This window comes from Melitaea cinxia, chromosome 16 (genome assembly GCF_905220565.1).
Source record: "Melitaea cinxia chromosome 16, ilMelCinx1.1, whole genome shotgun sequence".
Lineage (NCBI taxonomy): Eukaryota > Metazoa > Arthropoda > Insecta > Lepidoptera > Nymphalidae > Melitaea > Melitaea cinxia.
In genome coordinates, this window is record NC_059409.1 from 14,191,162 (window position 1) to 14,212,687 (window position 21,526).

Consider the following 21,526-nt stretch of genomic DNA (forward strand, 5'->3'; position numbering starts at 1 on the left):
AATTAAGATAAATAGACTTAGACTATAAATAAATATAATTTAATAATTGTGATATTTCTGGTGATTTACAGCGCCTAGATATAAGCTTTGGTTCAAAACCAAAATAAATCATAAATTGTGATTGGATATATAGCAGGGTTTGAAATTTTGTTCAATTTGATTTATTTCCTACAGATATTTTTAAATCTGTGGTAAAAATGATTTTTATGTAAAGATATTGATGAGATGCCTCTCCATTGATTCCTTTCAGCTTTTGGTACACAAACTTGTGCTGTTTGCATTAAGTAATATTATATTCTATAGCTGTAAATAAATATATTACTAAGAACACATTTTTGGATAATCTATATATTTCTACATGCACTGAATAGTATTTTAGATACCCTGGAAATAAAATGTTTTTTCTATACAAAATGTTTGTTTCTTTTAAGTATATTTAGCTACCCCTTTGACACAATACAGGAATTCTGTGAAGCGCGCCCATCCAAGCGTTCTCTTTGTGGTATCCGTGTAACTTGTCGAGCTAAAAATAAGTCACCAGCGCATAGGATCTCGGTTCTTGACTGTACTTTCACTCATTAAAATCGTAGTTAGAATAATTTATAAAACTAGACACCATAAAGAAAGTTTAAAAAAAATATTTTCTAAAAATTAATTATTCACGTTCTCATGCAATGTGTTACTATAATTTACAAATCAATTTTCAGAATTCTTTAACAACAATATCCTATAACTCCACTTTTACGAAAAATTTTGAAAGTAACTTGGTTAATAATAATATACTAATATAATTTAAAATAGGGACAAACTAAAAAAATTACGTTTATATTGAATTAAATTGGTTATAAACCTCAGTCAGAAACTTAATTTTTGTTTTGAATTTTTTTTTTAATATTTAGTGATGAGTTGAGTTACCTACTATTAAAAATTATCCACTGAATTATTCTGGTTCTCTCTCAATGTTTTACCATAATTGTGACCATTTTACTAAAACTTTATTAAATAGACAAAGATTTTTAGTAATATAGGTATTTGCCACATTCAAGAAGCAATGTACACCAACATATAGTTTACCTAATAGTTACGATAAAGAAAAGAACCTTACATAATAACTTGAAATTAATTTATTGTAATGAAATTCTGCCAAACATTAATAACAAAACATTGTAACATTCTATCCATCATGGAAGTTCTTCGATAAAAATATAAATTAATAAAGAATGGCTACTGTTTTAGAAGTTAATTTTTTTAACACTCAATCGGCGAAGGACTAAGGAAGGTAAATGAATAAAAGTACAATTTAGAAAGCTTATTCTATTTTTTATTTGTCATTTTAACTTACAGATTTAAGGCATCCTCTCATCTCTTTTTATTGGCACACAGAACCGTCGATACAACACATTCGTCTAAAACTCTTAACTGAGCATAATATCACGTACAAACAGAGTGGAATGTATGGTTTGCACAAAACAAATGGAATGCCAAAATGTTAATTAAAAATAATAGTTCCGTAAGGAACAATTCCGCCAGTCATCCGCAACTACTCAATACTTGCCAGATTATAATATTAAATAAAAAATAATTCAAGACTAGAGTTTTTTTTAAGTAAAACGCGCCGTGAATCTCGTTATTTACAGTATACTATTATGTAATAACGTGTAAATGACAAATTATACATTTCACTTTATGGAAACGATGCGACAGAACTATACAGCGATCATTAATTCGATGCGAGACCTTGTAAAGAAGGAATGAAATTGCCACGGAGCGTTCCGCGCGAATTCATACGCGTGTTTGTAATTCTGGTTACCGATACAGCGCAATTTTTTTTTAAAGTATAAACTTTTAAAGGTCTGTTTAAAATTCATCCATTTTAACCACGAATAGATCGAATGTCAAATGGATGGACAATTTTTTTACCCGCAAAGAAGAAAAAGTTGTTCGCTCCGTCTAAACAAGGTCTTGAACATTAAAACAATACACGGCGTAATTGGCACTGAAGCTAATAATACCTATATACCATATATACAAAGATAGGATTCGTTATCGTAAAGATATCCAATACTGCACGGAATACTGTTAATTCACGACGATTTCATTTTTATAATATTCGATTTACAATAAAATAAAATTAAAATGGACGCAAACAATTACTTTATTGCACGAAAAATAAACAAAAATAAAACATTTATACAACGTGTTATTGGCCTGGCCTCGATCTCGGATAACCTATGGTCGTTAATATCATAATAATTCTACATTTCCTCATCAATTCTCTCAAAACCACTCCCGCAAACTTTAGGCACTGGTTTTTTGCTAATACATAATATCAAAGCTAATTTTAATATTTAATTTTTCGATATACACCTTATAGGGTTATTGCGCCTGTTCGCGTCCATCGACCAATTCGCGTCCATTTTACGGATCTCACTTTGAAAAGTCTCGAAATTAAGTATACTAAGACACCAATAAGTCGAAAAATAATTACCGGCTAATACCTCAATGTATAAGAGGCACGTACGCATAGACAAAAGTTCCGTGCGTCCAAACAATCCTGGGTAAAAAAAAATAGTTAGTGAGGGCTGTTCAACAAGAGAGTGCGAAGGCACGGAATAATGAGAAGAAAATAATGGGCAGCGGTTCGTTTGAAGGTGAGTCTTTTATTGTTTTATGTCTATTTTGGATACATAGCTATTTCTAGGCATTGGTTATGATAAAAGGAATTATAATAATTATGAATTTGCTTATTTTTTTTATAGTTAATAGTTAAAATAAGGTGGACGCGAACTGCTACACCGAATTTATAAAACTTCCACTTTGCGTCCGCGATGGACGCAAACTATACCTAAAGGGATTAATAAGAAAACTAAATCGCGTCCATTTTTTAAATTAACTCTATAAGTTTAATACATAAAACTAAAAGTTTAATACCTATTCTACTTTGAATGAAATAAGTAATTTCTTTCTTATTTTTTTTCTGTTTAAGATGAGTTCTTTGCAGATAAGAAAAAAGAAGGAAAAAAGAACATACACAAAGGAAGATTTAAGGGAAGATTTGCATGACATCCAAGAGAAGAAGAAATCGGTAACACAAGTACCTATGCAAAAAATATGCTATTCCGATATTGGACAAAATCAGTGGGTGCAGACCAAGAGGGTACAAAACTTATCTACACAAATATATAAAATTGGAGTGTCTGTTTGTAATATTAAAGTAACACCTTTTTACTAAATGTATATTAATTTATACACGGTACATATACCAAAATAAGCAATCTCTTTACTGTATGATGCCCTAATAAGAAGTCAGCTTGAGTATAATGCGGTAGTATGGTCTCCACATGAAGTCAAATACAGTCTCATACTGGAACGTGTTCAAAATAAATTCACCAGGTTTCTTTACCATAGGCTTTATGGCGTATATCCCTTATATCCCTTGATGTATCCAACATTGTTTGTATTGGGCATGGTTGAATACAACAAGTTGGAGACTAGGAGAGAGCTGGCTCTGGCAACTTATATTTTAAAAGTATTCCGCGTTGTTGTCAATAATCCAGGGGTACTGCAGTGGATAGGTTTGAGCGTACCCGATAGGTATCATCTACAACGAAGACAGCGACCGAGCTTATTTGCAGTACCCCACGGCAGAACCGAGCTAGTGCGCAACGGTCCCCTTGCTCGTTCAGTCAGAACGCTAAACTTAGTGGCTGACACACTAGACCTTTTTTCTTGTTCGTGGAGTGAATTCGCAAAAGTTAATTTGTATATAATATGTTATGAGAAATGAATTTAATATTTTTATATTTATTATTGTTTTGTTTTTAGTATTATGTTCAAGTCAGCCAATTCTTTTTTAATTATAGTTTAACATTTTTTTCCTTTTGCTTTTTGTCTCCTTTACTATATCTAATGAATTGGGTTATGCCTGTAATTATTAGATGTAAGAAAATAAAATAAATAAATAAATAAAAACATTTTTTAGAATTTTTGTCTGTCTGTCTCTCTGTTTGCTCCGGCTAATCACTGAAACGACTGGATTGATTTTGACGTTACCATCTAGATAGCTAATGAAATAAGGAGTAAATTAGGCTACTTTTATTTTAGAAATTTATTTATTTTGTAATTCTACGAACAGAACAATATTTTTTTATTATAATTATAATTATAATTCCACGCGGATGAAGTCGCGAGCACAGCTAGTATCAAATAAAACCAAGTAACGAAGAAGAAAACAGCGGTATTATTAATATTTAATGCGAATGTGTGCACCTCGTATTTTGTTTCCATAATTATTATGGATCAAGGCTGATCTTTGTGGTGCTGTGTGCTTACGGCATCAAAGAATATAAACACCCCCTCTCTTCCCGTGGGTGTCGTAAGAAGCGACTAAGTTCCTCTACTACCTAGGAACTTAAAAAGCCGACCGATGGCGTGATATCCATCCAACTGCTGGCTTTGAAATACACAGGACGAAGACGGGCAGCAGCGTCTTCGGTACGACAATGCCAGGCCTACGGTCACCAACCCGTCTGCCCAGCGTGGTGACTATGGGCAAAACACAGGAGTGAACTTGTCGAGGCCTATGTCCAGTAGTCGACTGCGAAAGGCTGCTGTGATTGTAATTGCAGGCTGATCTTTAGCTTGCTTACATTCCTTTAAAATTCACAGAACAGATAATTGTTGAATTTTAAAGGTGGAATTACTATTTACTGATATATACATAGGTACCTAATTTGTTTTTTAATTTTAAGTTCTATCAATGTTTAGAAGAATAAATAGGTGTATTATTTTCTTTATAGTGATTTATTAATGTTAATATGTTGATTTTTAAATAACTGTAATTCTTCAATAAATAAATTATTAAAATCCAATGTCTCTTTACATTATCATAAAAATATCACCTCTTTATTCCTTTTCTAAGCTGGTGGACGCGAAGTGGTCCAGCGGGTGGACGCAAATTGGATTTTATGGACGCAAACTGGGTAAATCGCCTAATTCTGACGTTTGTATTTAAATAAAATAATAACAAGATGTTTCGAACAAAACTGAAAATTAATCTTTAAATAGACTATATAATGAACACAGTAAATAAATTTTTCATAGAAATTAGTGCGGGGACATTTTTATTTTCTTCTTCAAACTTGCCAACTGCACTAAGTGGACGCGAACAGGCGCAATGACCCTACTTAATTAATTTCGACCGCGTATGATATCCGAAGCGTATCAAAATACATCTTTCCTAGAAGTCGCGACCTTCAAGTACACGAATGAATCCCGTTTCGTAAAACAAGCTAATATCAGATACAATATCAGTATGAGGATATGCAAATGCGTTATCCAGACTAGTTATTTTAATATATTTTTTTCCTAATTTACACTTCACTCTGGGATACAAAAGCTGCCTACGTTAAAACTACGTTTATTACGATATTTTTGTAAAAAATATCCACCATTTGATCATTTTTGTACAAAACGCATAATAGATTTACACAATACGTTACTGTTAGTTTCAAATATACACACGACGATTACCTCGAGTTAATAGCGACTATTCGAACGTCTTAACATACATTTGTACTTTTTATAATCGAACTGAAACCGAAACACGAACTTAAACATCGAAATCGACGTAAAGAAATATAAAGGGCGGTTAAATAAAAGCTTGTACAGGCCGTGTTATTTACATTTGTACAATTATACTTTGTGCCTACATCGGTCAGATTACGTGTAACAACCCTGAATAACCACTAAACAAAATTCGACGCAATCAATAAAACAAAAATCTATATTTTAATCTCAACTTTATGATAATTACATATCGGAGCCAACGTACCGTCGAGCCGGCGCGATATTTTATCAAATTATAATTCCGATAACTCGATAAGCCTTATATGGCTTTGGAGGGTATTAATTACGTAAGCTTAAAATTTGTCGTAAAAATTAAAATATATATATTATTACTAGAGCGTAGATCTCACGATAGAGAGAAAGGAGAAGTGGTTAAAAGTAAAAGAACAGCTTACATAATTAATTTACCCTTCAGAGTTTTGCGATTACATTGACGACACGAAGCGTCACATATACACTAGACGAATATGAACACAACTTTATACTTATACATCAGTCGGATCGTACGTAGTCGTGTCCGTCGAAAACGACACGACCGATTATACGTTGCTTTAATACCAGTGTCGCTACCGTCGCTGGATCACAGGCAGAGCGGAGAAACTGTACGAAGTGCATGTGTAGCCATTTGTTGCTTTGGAATGAAAATCTGTCGTTTAGGTTTAGGTTTCAATAATAATTAACAAGCGGCAACCCAGCATTAGTTTTTAGAACTATCGATTTTCACGTTTATTTTATATTCGTCCATATTACTCACGTAAGTCGTACATTCTTATGAGAAAACAAAATAACATTAAAACTATATAATCGAGTCTGCAGCATCTCAGTACGGCTCACAAAGTCTACCAGCTCCGCCTATTAGTGATAGGGGTGTGCGAATACTAGACCGAAGCGAGTAATTAAAAATATATTTTGTCTGGAATGTTAGACTACAGTACCGTTTGATAGGGCGGGTAGTACGAAAATTCGAATTTGAGACACGATTCGCACACACGCGTAGCGAGCGCCGTTGGAAGAGCGGGCGCGATCAGTGGCGGGGCGAGGTAGGCGCGGGGCTCACACGAGGTAGGCGCGGCTCACGCGAGGTAGGCGCGGGCTCACGCGAGGTAGGCGCGGCTCACGCGAGGTAGGCGCGGGGCTCACACGAGGTAGGCGCGGAAGCCCCCCGGCCGGCGCTACGAGCGCGCGTCGGGGCTGAAGCGCACGCGCGCCGAGCCCGACGCGTCGCGCGCCGACGCGTAGCTGCTGTCCGTGTCGCTGGGCGCGGGGCTGGCGGCGGCGCCCGGCGCGGCCGGCGGCGACGGCCGGCCGTGCTTCTTGAGGCTGGAGCGCAGGCGCGGCTCCGGCCCCGAGCAGCGCGGCGCCCAGTAGCGCTGCGACAATTCGTCGGAGTCGGGCGACAGGTCGTCGCGGCAGCACAGCTCGGGCGGGAAGTGCTCGCGGTAGTCGAGGTAGAGGTCGGCGAGGCGCGGCGAGGCCTGCGAGGACAGCGCCGTGCCGCGGCCCGACGTGGACGCGGGCGCGTACGACGAGGGGGAGGCGTGGGGCGTGTGGGGCGAGGGGGACGGGAGGGAGGCGTGCGCGTACGACGGCGAGTCCGTGAACCGCAGCGGCTTCACTTCCTCGGCCGCGAGGCTCGTCAACTGCAAGACGACGCGCTCATTAAACGATGCCAGACTTCACTTTAAAAATAAGAATCTACAATAAAATATTATACTCATTTTTTTTTAATACACCCAATAACGCTCTATGAAATATCACACAATATATTTATACCATCTCGCAAAATTAAATCTAAATGTTATTCATCATTACAAAAAAATCGTTTGATTAGTATATTGTGTAGTGTACAACTTCTACTCAAATCTAATTGAAGGATCAGTTTCTTGCGCAGAACATATTGAGAAAAATGGTAAGATATGGGTAAGATAGCATTGCGGTAGGTGTGTGTGTGCGTGTGCGTGTGTGTGTGCGTTTGTGTGCGCGTTTGTGTGCGTGTGTGTGTGTGTGTACGCACCGCGGCGCCGGTGAGCGCGTTGAGCGGCGCGCGCAGGTGGCGGGCGGGCCCGTGGTAGGTGTTGTGCGCGAACGCGTAGCCCTCGTACACCAGCTCCGGCTCCAGCTCGGCGCTGCGAGAGACCACTCGACTGAGGATTACTGGGTTCCGAAATTCAATTGTCGGAAAATTTTAAGATACTCATTGCGTCAATAATATTGCGATGTGCCAAATTTCAATGAATTGACAGAAGCGATCTGTCCGAGATTCTTATGCACAGCTGACGTTACTTTTTAAGTAATTTAAATTCCAATAAAATAATATCTATTACGAATATATAAAAATGAATCCTTATTTTTCTTGATCAATCAACTTGAGCAAGACTTCACTGATTTCCTTCATCTCTTTTTAAAAAAGTTTTCTAATACTTTTGTAAAATATTCTTACGAAAAAACAATTACACAATATATAAAAAATTACACAATATTGGAAAATTACAACAAAAATTAACGAATACTTTAACTCGCGCCCATGATGACAGTTGTTGGATTTGACATTTGGAATAAGTATACACAGATAAGACAGGACAAAGTATCGGGTGAGCTAATGACATATAAAAAAAAAAAATTATTTTTAAATAAATAAAATATTCCCTTACCGATGCGGTTGCAGCGTGGGATGCAGTGGGCTCACATTAGAGACGCGCAAGTCGTACCCAGCCGCCACACCGCCCAGCAGGGCCGCTAGATTGTACAGCACTAGCTCGATTATACTGGGCTTCTTGAACTTGTAGCCTGGCGATCATGAAAGTTTTTTTTTTATACAGTTGCTTAAAAAGTTGCGTATTGCAGGGACGTATAGCGTTCGGGATGTGGGCTATTACATACTCGTCCTTTTTTTTTACCTTTCCCGAACTCGTGCGTTCTCTTTCCCAACTGTCAAAATAATGTCTATTAAAAAGAAAAACCAACCATGAAGTTTTTACTTTAAAAAATTCATAGAAGTTTTTATGATGCATACAAATACGTATATTTCTAAAAAGAAGCTACTAATTTGTTTCAATATCAGATTTAATGATTTGATTGAATGAGTTTGGTTAGGTTTCATTTCATTCATCTCATTAAATTTCATTTTCATTTCATATCAATAAAAAACTTCTACTGAAGACTTGGCTGTATGGGCATAGTTCCCTTTGCCTACCAGAATGGGTGAAGAAAAAAAAACTGTGCTTATATTCTCTCTCGCGGGCCGCAAGCAAAGACTATTTAGGTTTTAATTAAAACGTTATTCCAAGTTAATAATGTAGTTACTTTATTAATGAAAAAATAAGTTTTGACAAAGATATATAGATTTTTGCGTATTTTAATGCGATTTTTGTATTTATGAATACTTTTTAAAACTTTTTCAAGATCTGGCTTAGCGCTACATGCTATCCTTATTACATTTTCCAGATGAGAATCTATAAGTTTGTTTCTATAAACGTTCTTTGTGTATTTCATTTTTGAAAAAGATGATAAGCACACATAGATACGTAGATCCAAAAAATTTTAGTAGGATTTGGGCACATCTTTGGACGTTTTTATACTTTTGGGGAATAGTACTCCAAAATTCTACATATTCTTGGTTTTTCCCTTTTTTCTTTAAACAAAACTTCAAGATTAGTGTCGTTTTTAAAATCAATGAACTCATCGAACAACTTAGGAGTAATTACAATTTGGATCGTCTCACGTTTTTGATCCGAACGCGTTTTCTAATGGGCGCAAAATTGAAATTGGTTTACAATAAATTGGTAATTTCAGGTGGGTCAACAACAAAAGCACGGCGGGCCGCATGCGGCCCGCGAGCCGCATTTTGAGTATAACGGTGCTAGATAGTACCGTAGACTGCGCAAAGTAAACGTCTCTTTTCTGGGTTATGGTATTAACATGTATAATAAAATTCCACAACCAATTTTTCAATTGTCTCAACATAAATTTAACGTGTTTATTCAAAATAAATAAATAGATAAAACGTATTATTCTGTGCAGGATTACATAGATAATAAAGATTCTAAATTTGCTTGTATAAATTATTTTGTATAATATAAATATAACTAGCTGACCCCGCAAACGTTGTTTTGCCATATATTTTATTAACCTTCTCAATTCCTTATAACTTAGGGCAATGAAAAATAGATGTTGACCGATTTTAAGACCTACTTGATATGCACACAAAATTTCATAATATTTTATTAATCCTCTTAACCCCCCCCCCCCTTATAGCTTAGGGGTATTAAAAATAGATGTTGTTCGATTCTCAGACCTACCCGATATGCACAAAAAATTTCATGAAAATCGGTCAAGCCGTTTCGGAGGGGTTCAACTACAAACACCGCGACGTGAGAATTTTATATATTAGATTGTGTTTGCAGGCAAACGAAAAATAAAAAGGAATTGCACTATCGTGTACTAAGAGAAGTTAAATAAAACACTATAATTCACTGTATTTTTCTTTACGCTTGAAATGTTTTTAAAGGTGATTGACCCATAGAGCACATAAATATAAGTATATTTGAAGTATATAATATGATGGAAAGAGGGCTACCGCGGCCTTTAGACACTGGCAGCACCACATAATTATGGTGTCAACACAATTTTTAATCGAAAAATATCTTTGTTATAATCTTCATTCTTATAATAATAATGGTGGGGACAATATAATTTACTAATTATTACATTTTAAAGAATATTGACTATTAAATAGAACAATAAGAAGAAAAAGGTATTAAATGTCAAAGAGTATAAAGTATTATTTAGGAATACTATTCAAACTTCAACTCACCTTCAGTGCTATAAAGCGTGGGCATCGGTACGGTATAACGCGAGGCGCTCAAGGGATACTCGGGCCCCCAGTCGTCGGGACTGAAGTCTGTGTAAGGAAAACAACCTATGTGAATGAAAACCATAGGTTAGTATTAGAACTAGTGCGTGCCAAACATGACATGATGTGACATACAAAAACGTTGAAGTTTAACAAGCGAAATGTTCATACGATTTTAAAAATGCGAAAAAAAATTCGATGCTATATTTTAATATTCATCACTGAAAATTGTAGTTCTGGCACAAATTAACTAACTATATATGCCATAAGCATATGAAACGAAAAAAAAAACAATAGAACTTGGCAGCATTTTAAAAATCGTATTATTCAGTCCTTTGCAATAAGCATTTACATAAAATATTAACACAGAAACGTATTTTTTTTTTTATTATAAGATATTTAGGCGTGAAGTTTTACGGTTTCGTACCAAATGCTATTGAAATGGACTGTAAAATAAAATGAAGTGAATTGGTCCAATTCATGGATATTCATTTTTCATAATTTTATCCAAGAATTCGACGTATGTATGTAGAGTTATCGTAATGTTTAAGTTATAACATATGAAGTTAAAGATTTTCAGGATCTAGATTTGCTACAAAAATCTAAAAAAAATAAAATAATACTTTAGATTATCATAAATTTGGACATTCTTATTTTATTGACACAATTTTATGTATAAATTTACATTTATAATAAGCAAACAAAACAACTGTAAGATTTACAAATATCAACAAAGTATCAAGATAACATTTTTAATCTGTGAGAAGAAATACAATTTTGACGTTTCGAACAAAAAAGGAAATACAAAGATAACTAACAATATAACTATACAAGGATAACTACGTGTTCATGACACATGCTGTGTTTCAAATGTATTCTACGCATGCCAAACAGTTCATTCTAAATATAAGCAAATGGATACAGTATATAATAAGAAAAAAAAAAAATTATAATACTTACATGTGCAAAATAATTCATTGGCACGTTTGTTAATCGTTATATCTTTTATTCTTCACAGTCGGACTGACACAAGCGCAAGCTGACTTTTATATTCACTCCGATCACCCTTCACCGTTTTTTTTTTAATCTGCATCTCTTTGGTAATACCATAGACAAATCTTTTAATGTTATGGGGTTGGTTAGTCGCTAATATTAGTAAACCCATGTTAAAAGAATACACCAAGATCGATTTTATGGAAAAGGTTTATTTGATATATAAAAATAATATACTAATTAATAATAACTATAGAAAACCAGATCACCGAAGTTTCTGTATATTTTTTACAGAGGGCGTAAGTTCGTGTAATTAATTTTATATTTCTAGTTATTAAAGTCGGAGCCTCTAGCTTGTCGCCACCACCACGGGATGTTACTGTCGGTTACGGCGGAAGATTTTAATTTTATTTTTAACTGTATTGTAGTATCTTAATCATTTACCTATCGTAAACATACTCGGATAGCCAAAATGTAGCAACCGACAAATAAACAAAATTTAACAAAAAAATCACGGTTTTCCAAACTATTAATAAGATTCTTTAAGAAATCATTTTCTTTGATACATTTTGACCCGAGCAGGTACATATATATATTGAAAGCCTATATGATTATATACATAATGTACAACTTTACTAAGCCATAAACGAAAAGTGTATTATCAAAATCCCATAGACTTTCAAATACACGTCACCATAATAATTGTAAACATTTGAAAGCGTGCCATGGTGATATGAGACGAAGCATTATCATACGAACTAACATAAGTAAGTACGACAAATACATATATAGTTATTACTTATAAACGACTGATTATAGCGTAACTATGAACTGAGAAGCATGCATAGCTTAACTTTAACTAGGTTTATGAAAACAGGCTGAAAGCAGACAAATGCTTACAATTTACAAAAAGAATAAAAATTCAAACGAATACAAAAAAAAAAAAACATCAACATATAATGCACAAATTCGAATATCACACGACAAACGCATCTACTTCGTCCTAATTTTAAATAATTATAAAAAATTAAAATACTCTAAATCGATATGTCAAATCTGCCATAAATTCATTTCGCACAGATTATTTAAAATGCACTGCTTGTGACATGTCCGAATAAATACAAAATAAAAAAATCAAACAATTGTTTATCATATCATAGCGTCTATTGCATTGCAATGAAGACTATCCTCAGATGTAACATGAAACAAAATGTACTTACAGGGATATGGCAGACTATCTTGAGATGTTCCTTTGCAGCGAGAAAAAAAAACACATTGATAAAAACCATTGAAATAAACTGCAAAAGAACAACAAATAATTTTAGTTTTAACTTAATCATTCCAGGTTCAATTTTATTAAAATTGGCAAGATGTATAAATTTCTCAGTCGACTGTTTTTTTATTCACTTTTAAGTCTTTTAAAATAATACCTAAAGAAAATCTAAAATTAACTCTGTCCCTAACTAAGATTAGCCAAAAATTTCCTTTTTTTCGTCATTACCATTACTAATGACAAAAAAAAGAAAAAAAAAAAAACAGATGAACACAAATAGTTGATACATACGTAAATTTCATCATACTATTAAAATAATCTTAAAATTAAGCTACTGCTAGTGAGATAAATGCGCCTTAAATGATTTATAAAATAGATTTGACAGTTTTTTTAATCATGCAACTTTGTAGTTTTTTTTTTTTTTTTTTGTAAATTATCCAAATAAAAACATAAAATGAAAAAGATTTTAACTTCATTTATATGTACATTCTACAAACGCTCATTTACTTAGAATATAATAATAAAAAAACTGACGATCATTTCGAATGGAACAGAATCATTTAACATATACTAGAACTTAGAACTATACCTAAATAAGCCTATGAAGAATAAGTCTTTTTTAATTATTTTTATTCTTAACCTAGATTTATGAACTAATATCAAATCCATGGAACTACATTTATTATTTTCACTGATCATCACACAGAGACGAGTACCGGAACGTATTATAACGATTAGTATTAAATACACTGGATCTTTAAAATACATTCGTACGAAATGCACTAAAGTAGGAATGTCAAGACACCGATATGTATTCAATATGGCAACGAGTTTGTACGCTTCGTTCTAGTGTTTGAGTGAATGAAGGAATGCGAGAGTAAAAAAATGTATGTGTGAATGAGTTTGTGATCTGATGATGTAATGAGAGAGACAGAATAAGTCAGTAGTGTATCATGAAGTCAGCGTTTGAAGAATGTTTCAATAAATGAACGAAGTACGAAAGAGATGACGGGTGAGTTATTAAATGAATGATAAGTCAATTAATTGATCGAATAAGAGACGGTGAGCGAAGGCGTGTCTACTCGTCCCGGAGTAGTTCGGTCGTTTCGGAGGAGAGTCCGCCGGCGACCGCCAGCAGCCCCGCGAGGCTGTTCGAGCGGATGCTCTTGAGGAAGTTGCGCTTGACGTCCTTGCGGGGCGGCGCGTCGAACACGGTGTCGTAGTGCGCCAGGGGCTCCAGGGGCGGCTCCAGGGGCGGCGCCGGGGCGAGCGGCGGCGAGGCCGGGGCGAGGCCGGGGCACAGCAGGAAGCGGTGGCGGCGCGGCTCCCTCTCCCGCAGGAGGTCGTCGTGGCTGCCGCTCCTCTTTTTGGCGAGGTCGGCCTTCGGCGTTCGTACTTGAGATTTCGATTTTCGCGGCTTTCGCTTCGTTTCCTCGATCGCGTTAATCGCTATGCCTGTGGCCCGGTTTTTGGTTATTTTGCGTTCTTACGGTTTACTGTATTTTCGTTGACGATATTTTCAATTACTTTATTTGTAGTTAATTTTATCGATATGGACTCGTGATACAAAGTAATCTGATTTATTGAATTCAGATTACTTTGTATCACGAGTCACGAAAGATAGTTTCGATTTTCTTAACAAAATTAATTTTAAATTAGCCTTTGCCTGTGCGAAATATTTGAAATTTATATTACAAATGACCTACGATGAGCTTATTTCTAACAAAAACAAAATATACATTTAATTTGTACAATATTGAAAGTTATATAAATTAGATCCTTATAAAATTTGTTGAGTTAGAAATTTGGTCATATCTTAAGAACATCTTTATAAAAATAACGTTAAGTTACTTTAATAATATAAGCCGTACCTTGCTTGATATGGAGTGCAGTACGTATGGATATTCTGTATCAGACAGCGGAGAGGAGGGTTTGGTGAGAACTAGCGTATTATACTGATACAACGATATTACCTATCAGAAGCAGGTGCATCATAGGTGATCCTCGTAGTAGAGTAGTTTTCTACAGACCGGTCACGATGGACTGATGATCTGGTAACGGAGTACTTGAGAATAGACGTGATCATTGATATCAATATACGTTACCCAGTAAATGACTACGACTACCATTCGATGCGAGCGCAGCGGCCGAGCAGCAATATAGGTGTCGACAGTCGATGGTGAGTGGGCTGGTGGGGGCGGCGGTGGTGGTGGTATTATGTACCTGGCAGCGGGTGCCTGGCGGGCGACGCGTGCGGCGGCAGGTGCGGCGCGGAGGTGGAGGGGCGGTCAGTGGGGGCGGTGGTGGTGGTGGTGTGTACCTGGCAGCGGGTGCCTGGCGGGCGACGCGTGCGGCGGCAGGTGCGGCGCGGAGGTGGAGGGGCGGTCAGTGGGGGCGGTGGTGGTGGTGGTGTGTACCTGGCAGCGGGTGCCTGGCGGGCGACGCGTGCGGCGGCAGGTGCGGCGCGGAGGTGGAGGGGCGGTCAGTGGGGGCGGTGGTGGTGGTGGTGGTGGTGTGTACCTGGCAGCGGGTGCCTGGCGGGCGACGCGTGCGGCGGCAGGTGCGGCGCGGAGGTGGAGGGGCGGTCAGTGGGGGCGGTGGTGGTGGTGGTGTGTACCTGGCAGCGGGTGCCTGGCGGGCGACGCGTGCGGCGGCAGGTGCGGCGCGGAGGTGGAGGGGCGGTCAGTGGGGGCGGTGGTGGTGGTGGTGGTGGTGTGTACCTGGCAGCGGGTGCCTGGCGGGCGACGCGTGCGGCGGCAGGTGCGGCGCGGAGGTGGAGGGGCGGTCAGTGGGGGCGGTGGTGGTGGTGGTGTGTACCTGGCAGCGGGTGCCTGGCGGGCGACGCGTGCGGCGGCAGGTGCGGCGCGGAGGTGGAGGGGCGGTGCGCACGCGGCCGCAGCGCTGGCAGCGGCAGGTGCGCGCGCGCGCGCTGGTGGCCGGTGGACGGGCCCCATGTCTTGCCTTTCACGCCGTCCGCCGGCACTGGAAAACGAACCGAGCCATCGGTGTAGGGATCGGTGAGAATCTCGAGCGATCAACGAACGAGCACACACACACGCACGCACGCACGCACGCACGCACGCACGCACGCACGCACGCACGCACGCACGCACGCACGCACTCACGCACTCACGCACTCACGCACGCACGCACGCACGCACGCACGCACGCACGCACGCACGCACGCACGCACGTCCGTCATGCACGCACGTCCGTCATGCACGCACGCGTATCACAGTCCACTCATGTGTGCGCGAACTCGTGTGTGTTGCCCGTAGTCATCACGGTGGGCAGGCGGGTTGGTGACCGCAGGGCTGGCTTTGGTCGTAACGACCGAGCGCGATGTAGAAAATACAAAATTTACATTTAAGATAGTTAGGCGAACGAACGACAGGCGCGATCCGAAACTGAAGTCAGTACTGATACTGGTTTTTAGAAAAGTTAGCTTTAGGATACATTTTATATTTAACGGAATCACATCACTTCGAGTGATATCTGCTTGGTTGCATAACACTTAAGTGTCGACAGGTCAAAAACAAGCGATGCAACCAGAGATGTCAATAATAAAAAACCTTGTACACCTACAGTACATTTCCATGGGATACAAATTTAACATACCACAAAATTGTATAATACTCATACATAAATAATGTCAACGTGAGGTAAAACATAGAGAGCGCCATCTATCGCTGAAGTCTTAAAAATAAAAATTGATTTGAATCTGAGTTTGTTTGACTATATCTTGTTTTTTTGGAATTGTCCTAATTGGTAAACAAACCGCTGTCAATCGTAATTCACGTTTTTTCCGCATTTATCACTCACTTTCACAAAATATTAGCTTACGGACATTTGTAAAACTCCATTTACTATTTATTTCACTAAAAACAAATATCAATTTATCATTTTAAACACATAAAAACTACAAAATACGAATTCCGAGAGTACAGATAACTAATATTTTCGAATATGACATTTCAATATCTTTTTTTATAAGGCAAATAGGGATGTGGTCATAATATTTTTAGAAGTGAATGAGTATAAGTGAATGAACAGCATGAGCGATAAAATAGGCCATGTTCTTTAACTATATTTTAAAATTTCACGAATTATAATTTGTTAAATAATATTACAGTAAAGCGATTTGTTATTTATTTGTATTTTGTTATTAATTGTTTTTTTTTCTTCTTTTTTTTATGTTGAGCGCACAAAAAAAATGCTTACAAAATATTGCAAATGTCAATCATTTATGGTAAAGTGTTCATTGTAAAGGTTTTATTTTATATTATGAATATTTCTGAATATCAATTTCATCCTGAACATTTTTAATGCTATCCCATATAATATTAAAGTATACCACATAGCAACGGCACTTACTGTAGTTCACAGGAAAAAATTTTGAGACTTTAGGATGAGACTTAAGATTACCCAATGAGAGCTTCGTGGAGTACAATGTTATTAGTCCTTTTTTTAGATGTTAGAGAGAGTGTGCCGCCGGCGCAAGGTTTTTTATTCATAGTAAATACAAATAATGTGACAATAATATAAATAGGGTCGACTTTTTTTAGACACAGGCGGCCCCTTTATTTTGTTGTAAATTTTATTTTTGGCTTTTTTTTTTACCGACCATATCACATAAACGAAATATACATATAGGGGACTGTCCACTTTGTATGGGGGTTTCGGCCCCGAGTGGACAGTCACTGAGAATAATAATTATATATTAAGTTAGTAGTACTAACAAGTATGAATTAGAAAAATGATATAGTTTTGTATCCAGGTGTTTCATTTTTTGTTTTTTTGTGGATAATTACAAGAAGGTTTCTGAAATAAAAAATCATTGTTTTGTTATTTTTGTTTTACTAATCGGATTCGTACGTTAACAGAATGTTATCTAAAAACTAGGCAGGTAGATTTATAAAATCTTGAAACCTTTTTCAGCCCAAAAACCAAATAATTTCATGACATGGCCACAACAACCTACTGTCCGTCGACCAACCATGCAGTTGCAATAATATTTTTTTATGGCTTCTCTGCCTGACCTTTATTGTTTACATATAAAATAAATACAAAATATATTTTCCTACTTATGAATATGCCTACTGTGTATTTTACGTCGCAGTAGTGATGAATTCTCGGTTGACGGAAAACCTTACAGTAGGTTGCTATATCACCATGAAAGCAACATCGAAGTCAAATGAATGTATGAAGCAAAAGTCTGTAGTTTAGGGTTGCCATAATAAATAATATTTTCAATAAACAAATAAATCGATTAAATCGATAATCGAATTTAATATAATTAATTGCTTGCTTTTTATTTAGTCAATAACAATGTTTCTAAAATAGTTTATTTTTCACCAAAGTTAAATGTTTTTTTACTAAATACACTTTTATAGACTTTTTTTAGACTTTTTTCTTATTAATTCGATTTAACAATACTTTTAATCGATTTTAACAAATAATTGATTTAAAAATATTTTAAAATCGATTGTTCGTTAATAATAATTGTTTTTTTAAGACTGGCAACGAGTTGTAATCAAATCACCAACCGAAAATAAACTAGAAGTATATAATTAATGAATTAAAATACTTATTAAATAAACTTTTCATCAGTTTATATTGATAAAACTGCAATTCACGAATAAACATGATTTAATTTATGAAAATTATTGGTATGTTTTTTTGTATGAATTCTGTTCACCTTGGGTCAAAATGGACAGTCCCCTTTGTTGCCTTTTATGCTCGATGCTCGATTAATATTTTTTTTCGTAATTCTGTACCTCTACTAATTCTTAGCAAAAATATTCAATATATTATTAGGTTTTGAAATAATTTTAGCAATATGGTATCATTAAATATTTCGATGTAAAATTAATTTTACTTTGTCTATGGCTTATTGATATTGTTCATTCATTTGCTCTTTGTGTCACTTCACTAAGCTACACTATACTCTAATTGTCTGTGGTCATAAGTACGCCATATTTGTTTACCAATTAGGACAATTCCAAAAAAACAGACCTTAGTGAGTATAATTAAAAAAAAAAAGTCTATTAACAGTGAAATTGTCTAGTCTTATTTACCAATTTCCTCCATAATTGATTTCAGCGAAATTATTGAAATCTTAAAAAAAAAACCGTCAAATTCTGAGACTACAGAGTCAAAAAATACTCAAAATTTTTATAAAATCAGTTTATGCAACACTAACGCGCAATCGCCCTCATGATGGCCGGTGAACCTGGCGGCGTGTCCGTGGCGACTGCGACCAGCTGCTTCACACTGCACTCGTCCTCCGAGGGACGCACTGTGAGTGTGTGACGGAAGTCGAGAGGCGAGGATATTGTGTCCTTCTTGAGCAACTTTATCTTACTGAACTTGCCTGAAATTTTGGAATCATAGAGTGAGTTTCATATCATATCTGATATGTACTACTTAGGTTTGCCTTATCTTTATAATAATGTTTTATTCATGACCACTGTTTAGAAACGTAAATGTACCCTGGTTCTTGTGATGAGTAAAAGCACCTAGACTATAAAATGCTTTCCTCGAGGAAATCGGTATCAGGGGTTAATAAGTGTTTCGTTGTTTCACTTCGTACATTCACAATAGATCTTAAGCTTAAGCTTCGGGAGTATCTCGGGGATCTTTTCTAGTCCCCTTATTATTTACGATATTTATCAATGACATTGAACAATGCTTCTCTCATTGTTTGTTACACCCTGCTTTCGCACACAATTTTTTTTTCGAGTGGTTAATAATGAAAGTGATGCTACAAAACTTCAAGATTATTTGTTGAGTCCCAGCCTCATAGGTCTAATTATTTTATAGATAAAGTTAATTATAATACAAGTGATTAGGAGTAGTCATTAAGAGCCATTTCATAATTTTACGCTCTGCAAGTTTAGATAAATTTGGTCAAATCGCGCGAGACGTACGAGCCGCGCGATCTTTGTGCTAGTAAGTATAGTGTGACAACCAAAAGACCATCTTGATCATTTTCTAATGTAAAATTGTTATAATTATCTTATAATTAAGAGGCTTAATGAAACGTGCTTTTACTTGTGCTGACCAAAAACGGAAGAGGAATATATTTTAAATTTATGTTACACAGAGTACAACAATGACACAGACTAATTATATCAATCACCACAGATAACTTATAAACAGTAATTTGAGTACTCACAATTTAACACCCCCACTCTCAAATTACAGCAAATTTTAAATTACAATACATTAGTTATAAAACATTAACAATACCCAGCATGTTCATAAATTTACGGTGCTTAACTAAAACTAAACCTTTTGTAAAAATGTCTGCTGGCATATTGTCTGTAGGTAAATAATCAACTTTAACTATCTTATTAAAAATAACTTCCCTGCAATAGTGATAACGGATATCAATGTGCTTAGTTCTGTTATGAAACACAGGATTTTCTGATAACTTTTTAGCACCTTGATTATCACTATATAATACAACAGTATACAATCGCTTAGTTATCTCATTTTGTAAATTTTGAAGATACACTGCTTCCCTACAACCTTCTGTGAGTGCCATATACTCTGCCTCAGTACTTGAGAGCGCTACTGTTTTTTGTTTTTGACAACCCCACGAAATGACAGAACCCGACAACATAAAACAAAAGCCGGAATAAGATTTTCTATCTACAAAATTATTTCCCCAATCGCTATCAACATAGCCCTGAATATCAACATTTCCATTTTTACAGTATTTTAAACCCACATTTTTAGTCCCTTTTAAATATTTCAAAACTCTTTTAGCATAAGACCAATGTTCATTACTGTGACAATTATTAAATTGACTCAAGTACCCAACAGAATAAGCAATATCTGGCCTAGTAAGAACAGCAAGATACATAAGGCTCCCTATAAGCTGCTGATAAGGATTATCACTTTTCTGACACTCATTTCTAACAATATTTAATTTAGCCTCCATGGGGGTATCACTAGCTTTACAATCAATCATATAAAATTTATGTAACAGCTTATCTACATAATCTGCTTGACTTAATGTAACAACATTATTTATTTTATCATAATTCACACTCATACCTAGACATTTTTTAATTTCACCTAAATCTTTAATATTAAATTTTCTACTTAAAGTTTCTTTTAAAAATATCATTTCCTTTTCATCATTTGAGAAAATAAAAAAATCATCAACATACAAAGTTACTATTGTTCTTAGTTCATTAACAATTTTGGTATACAAACATGGCTCTATTTTTGATTTTTTATATCCATTACTCAACATTACATCATCAACTTTTCTATACCAAGCACGTGAAGATTGTTTGAGACCATATATAGCTTTATTCAGTTTAAGAACTTTATTTTTATCAACATTAGAACATTCAAAACTATCTGGTTTTTCCATATATATAGTCTCCTCCAACTCTCCATTAAGAAACGCAGTCTTAACATCTAAATGACTAGTTTTAAAATCAAGCTGCACTGCTAAAGCAAACAATAACCTTAAAGTAGTATGACGAACCACAGGGGAGAAAGTCTCGTTGTAATCAATACCCCATTTTTGATTATAGCCTTTTGCAACTAGTCTAGCACGGTAACAAATGTTATTGTCTCCATCATGTTTTTTTTTAAGTACCCATTTACACTTGACAATAGTTCCACCTTTTGGAGCATCTACAAGCTCCCACGCACTATTGTTATTAAAACACTGTATCTCTTCTTTAACAGCACGTAACCAGTTTTCCCTCTCAGGGCCTCGCAGAGCTTCCTCCAAAGTTAACTCGCTGTCATCTAAC

At 36.2% G+C, this 21,526-nt stretch overlaps 1 protein-coding gene across 1 annotated transcript in view; it reads right to left on the reverse strand.

The window, feature by feature from the left end:
• Positions 1-6,800: 6,800 nt before the first annotated feature.
• LOC123660969 (mitogen-activated protein kinase kinase kinase) overlaps positions 6,801-21,526 on the reverse strand; it is a 76,279-nt gene continuing 61,553 nt past the window's right edge. The window contains exons 6-11 of the mRNA XM_045595986.1: positions 18,949-19,119; positions 15,564-15,728; positions 10,442-10,546; positions 8,280-8,415; positions 7,643-7,754; positions 6,801-7,268 (exon numbers count right to left, since the gene is read on the reverse strand). Coding sequence (XP_045451942.1) covers positions 6,801-7,268; positions 7,643-7,754; positions 8,280-8,415; positions 10,442-10,546; positions 15,564-15,728; positions 18,949-19,119 — 1,157 coding nt within the window. The remainder of the gene's footprint in view (positions 7,269-7,642; positions 7,755-8,279; positions 8,416-10,441; positions 10,547-15,563; positions 15,729-18,948; positions 19,120-21,526) is intronic.